The sequence below is a fragment of the Crocodylus porosus genome, unplaced genomic scaffold (assembly GCF_001723895.1).
Source record: "Crocodylus porosus isolate Cpor-Errol unplaced genomic scaffold, CroPor_comp1, whole genome shotgun sequence".
NCBI classification, from domain to species: Eukaryota; Metazoa; Chordata; order Crocodylia; family Crocodylidae; genus Crocodylus; species Crocodylus porosus.
This window is the reverse complement of record NW_017728917.1, coordinates 8,950,876-8,960,056: the sequence shown is the minus strand read 5'-3', so window position 1 is coordinate 8,960,056 and position 9,181 is coordinate 8,950,876. Positions and strand designations below refer to the sequence as shown.

The window sequence follows — 9,181 nt, the reverse complement described above, 5'->3', positions numbered from 1 at the left end:
CTACGAACAAGAAACCATGGTTTTTATACCACCCGCTCTGCAAGTACCTCACTCCGGCCTAGATCCCTAGTAACACGCGGGTGTCTTAACTCCTACTGAAATCAATGGGAGTTTGCAAATCAGAGCCGCCGTGATCTTGGGCAGATGTCACTAAAAAATCCCTATCTGTAAGTCTCGGGTTACCCGGATCTAAAACGACTGCTCGGTGCCCTGTGTTGCCAACTCTCAACGATATTCAGTGCTTTCTAAAGGCCCCAGCTGCTGGAGGCATATACTCAGAAGAGAATCACAGCTTTCACCTAAAAGAAAAACAAGTCCGTTTCTGGCCTCGTATTTGGTAGAAAAAGAAGGAAGATGTGAATACTAAAAGCTCAAAAAGCCAGACAGCAACAAAGGCCCCCTCCCCTCGCTTTTATTATCTCAGAATTTTTAAGCCATTCATACGATTTTCAGGGAGAACTGGCTCCGATTTTGGACTGCTAGGGGTCGGTGATCCTGAGCGGCTCACACAGGCACTGTGGGCTGACTGATGCCCAGTTTTATGATTAGCAAATTGAGTTATAAAGCCCATTCCTAGAAACCAGCAAAGGCCAGCTTCAAAATAAATAAATAAAATGCAATATATAGAAAGTGAAGGATTCAAAAGCAGGGCGCTGAAATGTTCACAAGGGAAGCCATCGAAACCGGAAAGGAGGAAATCCTAGCCCTCTTGAAGTCCTCATCGAAATACCTATGGATTTTAATAGAATCCAACTCAGTCGTAGTACATACATGTACATGTAAGAATAAAAAATAAATGCATTCCTTCAAAAAAAAAAAAAAAAAAATCACTGCCCATTTATTCAGCTGCTATATGACCTGCCATCAGTTACTTTTGTTTCTCCGTCTCTAGTTGAACACACCGCTGACACACACAAGTGTACGTCACGCAAATCCCTATGCCACCGCAGATTTTAGTTATGCCAACTGCTGCAAGAGAAACACCAGCAAGAAGGATATCCTTCGGATATCCTTCGCTTCACCCTTGGTTATTGGGCTGCTAGGCTAACAATTTCTAATTGCATTACAGGAAAGTGCCATTAAAAACCGCAGTCGCATACAAATTTCCAGCGACTGCTGATTTCTACATTTCTTTTTGATTTTTGCTCTTGCCCTCCACTGCTCCTTATTATATTGAAAAGAGGCACCAAGATGACACAGCAGGTGGCAGCTAGACAGAAGTGCAGCCTAATGCACGTTTTACATAACATCAGTATGAAAGGATTACGGCATTCCCACCCCTCCCAACCCCCAGCCCCCCAAACTTTGCCAAATTTTGAATGGAAAAATTTATTTTCAACCGACCAGCGAAAAGATCCAATTTTGGTAAATACCACTACTTTGTATCACCCTTTGCATACTAAATCTATGGCATGCCATATACTGTTTAACCTGCACAACCACCACCAATGGATTACTTTCAAATGCAAGATCCAGCCAATGACTTTCTAAATCTGGTTCCAGCCAGTGTCCAACGCACAGTCGGTTCAATGCAACACACAACATTTACTTCTTTAAGAAAAATTATTGTTGGTGTTGCCAAAACACACATGCACTTCTTTCTTGGGAGAAAAATGTGTCTCTTGATTTGTTTCCAACCTGTGTATTCAAGCCAGTAGCTAAAAACGCTTAGAGAACGATAATGAATAAATCGCTCAGAGAATCGGCAATTAAAGCTCCAACTTTTAATCAATAAATCTATTAACGTAGGGATATATTTGTGTTAGTCAAGAAAAAAGTGTCTGACTTTTCAAGGTCTGAAAGCATGCCTGAACTGCTAAAACGTTCTCTTTCAAATATTTCAAGGAATGCTGACATCTATGGCACGAGTTTGTCGATGCTTTAATCTTTTCCCATCCCTCATCTAATTTTTCTAGGTTTGACATTTTTTTTTAACGTTTTTTTCCCCAATTGCTGGTTAGTAAACCCAGTCCTTAACTTTCGATTTTCTCCCGTTTGTCTCATCTGCCTGCGAAACAGAAGGTCCCTGCCAAATGTAAAGCAAGGCAGAGTGAGACAGGCTCAGACCGTGAGTCACAGTATATTTGGGGGTTCATTAAACCATCGGCAGCGCACATCTCTGCATCTCTGTCAAAATATCTAAAATTTGCTAAAGCAAGGTCTCTCCGACTGTAGTTATCAAGGTCAGGGAGTGGCCTCTTGCAAGGCATTCTGCGGGATCCCGTTTTCATGGGAAAGCTATTCCAAGTACGGTGTCCCAATGAGATCAAAATGTGCTTAAATGGCGGTGAATAACCAGAAATACGAGAAATTATCCACAGCAAGGTGGTAACAAATTAGCCACGCAGCAACGTACTAGATTAATTTTCCGCATCTGTTTGTGCCAGTCCAGTTTACATGACAAAGCCTGCCAGCCAGTATTAAATTAGAGAGCCCGGGACTGACAGATCTCGCTTAGCAATATTTTGCAGCCACCATAAATCGTACGTGTGCAAACGACACTCGGTATTCTGATCAAGTGGGCTTCGCCTCCCTGCCTGTCAGCTCATGAACTCAGAGGTGGGCAGAGCCACAAAGTGTCTTATTAGCAGAACCAACATTCGGGATTAACTTCCTCCCTTCCCCCCACATTTCGTGCAAACACCGCTCTGCACAACACGTGTTCAGGAGGTTTCCACCAGTGCCCTTGCAAGGTACCAAAAAAAAAAAGCCAAGCTCTGTAATTTCCACCATATTCCTACTGCATGGGAGCTACAAAGTTTAAGGGACGAAAAAAAAAAATCAAATCTATCTAGTAAGCACCAGAGCGACCCAAAGAAATTAAAGCGCACATCTATTTATTAAATGCCAGGACAACTTGCTTCGCCGCTTCAATAAAAGAGATTGGAAGATTTCTGGAACAAAAACCATCCAGACTGATTTTGTAAACTGTCAGCAACGATACCTCCTTTCAGAGCAATGTGATCAGACAGATTAGGGGTGCGTATATATTTTCCGCAACAATTTCTACCCGGCACTCTAGTATTTTCTTTTAATAATACGCTTGCATTTTGCCAATGCACTCAGGGTCTGTTATATTCAAGAGGACCTGCAGTATGTTTAAGACAGCGAAAGCTCCAGGAGTGAGGGGAAAAAAGAATGGGCAGTCATTTGAATCAGTGAGTGACAGGCCAGGCCAGCTCTCTGTATACATTAATAAATTAGAATTTTAATTGTGTCTCTGACTGCAGGAGCTGCTCCAGTACTTTAATATGTACCAACAATTGGCTATGTTATGGAATCTGCGATGTGGCCTTCACTGTTGACCTCTGCAACACAATTCCCAGTCTGACTACGGAAACTGTTTGGTTTGATCCTTTCAACTTATTTGAATCCTGACAAATAAGCTCACAGCTGAAAGGTCAACACAGTCATATTTCATCCTCTGGAGCTATTCTTAAGACATCTGCACAACAAAGCACTTCTTTTAGTACCTGACACTGGACCTAGCCGGCACAATCTCTCATTAAAAATGTCCCCAGTGGAAGAGTCTATTAAAAGGCATATGGAGCTGCTATGGATTTACCAAATAAAATATTTTTGGAAGTGTTAATGTAACGGTCTGGCTTGCGACACTCTATGCTCCCAATAAACCGCACGCCTGCCCAACGACAAAACAGTTCAGACTTTCCAAAAGAATGATAGTGCAGCTATAAAGAGGCAGGCGTTGTCCAGAAGACAGCACACCACGTCGGGAGCCAGGAACGCATGAGTCTGAATTTCACCTCTAAAACATATCCTTTCCTACAGTCTGGAGAGGGTCCCTTAAAACTGCCTGCCACAGTTTCCCTCCCCAAAACTGCTATTTACAGATCAGGCTTCCCCCTTCTGGGGATGGGATGGAGATCAGTATTTTCCAAATTCTCTGAGGTTGACATAGCTGCATAACTGCTACCGGTGCTCTTGACTGGGCCATATTCTGCAATGCAGACCTATTCCTGATTCACTGAAGTCACTGAGAGCTTTGCTCAAACAAGGCTGTGGCCCGTAAGCTTCACCTTCTCACAGACTTACGTGTTTCTGATTTGCCCTCCAATGCTCTGCTCCATCTTTAAAGATCTAAAATCTACATTTTAGGGACTAAATAATCTGAAACACATGTCATCAGTGAAAGGCACAGGAGCAGTAATGCTGCCAGAGGGACAGGAGTGCAAATCAGACATTAGTTCAACAACTTTTTGTGTAACGATGACAAACGGAAAAGCACCAAAATAAATTTGAACCACAAAGGCAGAGCATCAGATAATAACAACAGTGAGAGAAGAGCCCAACAACAGGACTCTGGTGTCACTGCACTTCAGCTACAGCACTGACTTCCGGAAACCTTGTTACCAGAAATTAAGAAAAGGATGCTTTCTTAAGTCACTTAAGGAGTGTGACATAGTGCAGAACAGCTGTCCTCAGGAAAGTGAAAACACTAGCATGGTGACCATAATGGAAAAAACTTAGGTACCACAATCCCACCTTGGCACCACCTGGGTGACCTACCACCTGTTTCTGATCTCTAGCTCCTATGACATATTCATCTTGAACAGCAGGATATGCCCCCCGAAACACGTTTGTGCATGCATCTTACTTGGACCTGGTTGTACCCTCCTGAATTTGTAACAAGCTGATAATATTTAGGTTTCCTCGAAGGGGCTACAAATATTTCATCCCTGAATATGTCCAGAGGCCAGCAGACAACAGCTGGGGGGCAGAAATCACACTGATAAGCTGCCCTAATGACTGCGTTACTGTTGCCAAAGCAGATCAACAGTTTGGGTGAACCCGGGGTGCAAACAGAACGGTTTTTGAGCATAACCACAACAGCAGGAAGGCAATACTGGAACAACGACCCATTCAATTTTGCGATAAACCGCTCCACCCATCCTCAATCAGGCTGTGCTTATGGGTGGGCTTTCTAAAATGCCTGGTGTTGGTTTCACTGCTCCAACTGAAGTCAACAGGAGCCTTTGTGTTAAAACTTCAGCTGGAGCAAATTAGGCCACAGCTGAGCATCTCTACAAATCTCACATTAACTTCAATATTGCACTGCTCTGCAGCTTTGGTTAACAACAGGTACATGCAGAGGCTCATGTGCACACATTCACTCTTCTTACCTGAAGGGCTGGTTGTTTGTCATTCCTCTTGGGAGACTTTAATCCACTAACTTGCTGCTGCTGCTGCTGTTGCTGCTGCTGCTGCTGCTGCTGCTGCTGGTGTAGTAAAAGCTGTCGTGCCACCTGAAGAGCCTGGAAGAAAATAAATGGGAAAAAAAGGGAGTTTGTACCATGCACGAACGTGGGAAGCTGCATGTGTGCTATTTGATCAGAACATCCCTTTGAACAACAGACCCGGTTCACCTCCCAGAAGAGTGCTCCCCAAAGAAATCCTGAGGCGTGTTTGCACTCAGAGAAGAGTGACTTCCATTAAAAAAAAAAAAAGGAACCCCCCCCCCCAAAAAAACTCAATGCTTACCCATAAGGATATGACACACCAGAGCCATTTCTCATTTTAATTACAGGGGAAATAGGACTGCATGGTAACCAGGGGCAAACACAGATTTTGAAGGGGGGACTAACGTGAGCTTATAGGGCTTTATGCAATGGGAATATGTCTCATCAGGCAATGAGTCCTTTTGCAAACTGTGGCAGTCTTCGTGCCCTTTTTCTCCAACCGGGCGAAGTGGTCTAGAGCCGACCAAGGTAGTCAAATGGGAGTTTCTCTTTGAGGAAGGCTGTTACTGTGTGGGCTGTCTGCTGCAACAGCAGAGCAGCCAGAGGCAGTGGCATCCAGCAAGGGGAAGACAATGCAAGATCTTGAGCTGCACAGGTCTAGTAGGGAGCACACGAAAATCATTACTGGTCGCTAGCGGTCCCTGCAAGCAAGGGGTGAGGGAAAACAACAGCCGGGAGAGGATATTCTGCATCCCACACCCCAAAGACAGACTCTGGCAGAGAGCTCAAGGGCCGACTGCAAAGGGACGAGAGAAAAAAGCAACGCCTCCAAGACAGGACTTGCAGGTGAGGCACGATGCCTGGGGTAAGCATCGGAGGCAGGTCGAGGGCTGGAAGAGTATGAGGAAGTGCACACCTGATGCTGTGCAAGGGGCTTTGGGTCCATGGACCGGGCACCTCTGTGGTGGGGGCAAGGACAGGAAGGAGAGAGAGAAGTGGGAAAAGCAAAGGGGCACGACGCCCCTCCTGTCAAGCTCATGGGCAAGAAGCTCGGTTCCTTCGCCAGCACGTCAGGCCCAACGCCGGAGACGGCCCGTGTGCCAGAAGCTGGGAGACAAAGCCCGTCTGCGGAGGCATTTGGACGCTGAGATGCCTGGCACCGTGGCTGGGACTCTAGCCTGCTGTCGCACTGAAGGATTCACCATCGCCGGACTCCGGGTTTCCTCGTCTCCTTGGAGACGTTCAGTACATGTGTAGGTGTAAAAAAGTGGGAAGACTGAAGACTTCATTAATGTAAAACAAGAAAAATTGTCCCTTTGCAAGATGCCTACACGGAAGGAGGGAGAGAGGCTGCCACGCTCCTCCCGCAGATGCTCCCTGAGCTAATTAATTAATACATATTCAATTAAGGAGTTAAATTCGTTTAGGGGCTTTGCCGTTTCTCTCGAGCAGGAGTAGTTTCTCCTAAGTGTCGAGTGCTAAGCGCACCGCACCTCACCGGGCAGGGATGGGGATCTGTGCCCAGTTCTGCGGGGCAGGTGAAGGGGCTAGGTGATTTTGGTGGGTGGTAAGGACCCCTCGCAGCTCTCGGGACAGTTCCTCAAACGCAGCAAGATCGTTTCCTTTTACTTCTGAACACACACACTCGGGAGAAGCACGAAGGGGGGCCCCGACAGCCTCCGCGACTGGCCAGCAGGGAGTGAGGGAATCCCTCGGTGGCATACAGCCAGTGTAGTCTGCTTTCACAACTTCTCTTCCTGGCCTCTGGCTGCGAGGAAGGGGACGCTGGCTACACTACAGCGATCACCGTCTCATCTGCCAGCTGCTCGGTGTCGCTCTGAACCATGCACCCGAGCAGTTCGAGCTCTTCTCCCCTCCTTGCCCCTCTTCTTCACGCCGGTGGGAAAAGCAGGTGCCCGGGGATTCACTGGAAGCACCGAGCTCGCAGAACCGGGCGCTGGGCCGAGAGCGTCACGAAGCGCTTGCCAAACTGCTTGCTTGCCATTGCAGTAGGACCGAGCGGGCCAACCGCTTTGGCAAGCGTGCCACAAATTAGCACTGCACCCTCCCCCAGTGCCACTCCAATACCTTTCTTCTGCCTGTTTTGCTGCTTGGCTGCCTGCTCCCTGACTGATCTGATGCTCTGCTTTCTGCTCCCTGCACTGTCAAGTTACTGTGCTGCCTGATCTGCCACGCGTCACTAGAGGCTACTTGTGGCCCCTCGTGGCACCCATGTTGCAGGCAGACCACCTCTCTTTTAGAAAGTGTTATACCAGGGGCGGGCAATTATTTCAGGCGCAGGGCCACTTACTGAGTTCTGGCGAGCCATCGAGGGCCATGTGACAGGCAGCCGGGGGGAGATAAATATTAATTTTCTAAATTGTCTAGGGGTCCTGCGGGCCAGATAGGCCGCATTTTGCCCACCCCTGTGCTACACCCTGCCTCCTCTCACCTAGACTGCACTGCTGTCAGTGCATGATTCAATAACAAATCTCCATTTGTTCAGAAAGATTTTAAATTCAGCTGTGACTTCCACCAGAGATGAAACCAGATTTTAAATATGGGGGGGGGGGGAGGAGCGTAGCCAGAGCTCCGCACACATCTAAAAAATGCCATGTGGATGTGCATGTGCATCAGAGGCTGGCGATCCTTAAAGGGGGCAATAAATGCAAGACGCTGTCAACCACACACACACAAATCAGCTCATCTGTGCAATTTTGCGGGCGTACGTGTGAGGGCTCCTCCAGTAGTTCACCTACAAGATGAAAAGATTCTGCTGGCCACCAATTAATAAAACACAAGGATGGCTGAGAGACCTTTGGGTGGAAGGTGATGCGTGCGGTAAAGACAAAATGTTATTTGTATTGTATTAGCCTATTCAATTGCTCCAAGTGCCTTTAAAGGTGAAACAGGAGCAGCTGAAATATTTCTTCAAGGCTTAAGGAGACTGGCAAAGAATACTCACCTACTTAACTAGGGTGTTGTGTGGCTTATTTAATTAATGAATACTTGTAAAGCACTCCGAGTTTCTCAGACAAGAAGCGCCATACAGTACAAGCGCAACATGTTATTATATATTATTAAGACTGGCTCTGCAGAAGAATAATTCCAGATAAATGTGCAATCAAATGATCATTTTAGTTCCCTGTAATTAGATTCAATAGGCCAAAAAACCCCCCCCCAAAAAAACACGGGAGCCTTGCTTTAATCATATATCAAACAATCAGCACATCCCTAACCTTTCAAGCTACAGCCTTTCTGAATAAAACATCATCAACTTATAGATATTATTCCAAAAAGAACCAGCCACCATATGTGTTGTCTCTTTGAAATACAGTTGCTATAGCAGGCCCTGCATGCATTTCATGTGATATGATCATATTCTATCCGTTCTGGCAGCTGAGAGGTTGCACAACGAAAACTGGCTGCCAGAAATTTTTGAAGATTCCCAGAACAACTAGCTGTGCAAGACATGCCTGGTTTCTACTTGAGCTGGCCGTGAAACTCGGTTGCAGCCAGACTAGGTGATGGCTGTGATCATGAAGCCTTAAAGCTGCTCCCTCCAAGTGGAAGAGTCCTGCCCTGCAGCTGGATTTCCCTGGCCAAGCCCAGCACTCGGACAAATAACGGGTCAGGCAGAGCATTGAGGGAATTGGGCAGCAGCAAGCCTCTTTCTGTCCCCTAGCGCTATGCCTGAGCAAGGACACGGCCACCACCTTCCTCAGCAGGCTCCCCCCAAGTCCCTTGCGTTTGCTGGGATGAGGGCAGAATCGAACCGCTGCTTGCCCGCTTTGCACCAAGTGGCAAGAGACCCGGAGCCCCTGCACCCAGAACGGGTGGCGTTTGGGGTTGGTGTGACACCGCAAGGAGAAGTCCTGCACCCAGAACGGGTGGCGTTTGGGGTTGGGGGTTAGCGTGACACTGCAAGGAGAAGTCCTGCACCCAGAACGGGTGGTGTTTGGGGTTGGGGGTTAGCGTGACAC

At 47.0% G+C, this 9,181-nt stretch overlaps 1 protein-coding gene across 12 annotated transcripts in view; it reads right to left on the bottom strand.

The window, feature by feature from the left end:
- Positions 1 to 9,181, bottom strand: part of FOXP1 (forkhead box P1) — a 442,485-nt gene that overhangs the window by 121,493 nt on the left and 311,811 nt on the right. For all 12 annotated transcript variants that reach the window (XM_019536645.1, XM_019536646.1, XM_019536642.1 and 9 more), the window contains one exon: positions 5,142 to 5,273. In XM_019536645.1, the coding sequence (XP_019392190.1) occupies positions 5,142 to 5,273 (132 nt within the window). The remainder of the gene's footprint in view (positions 1 to 5,141; positions 5,274 to 9,181) is intronic.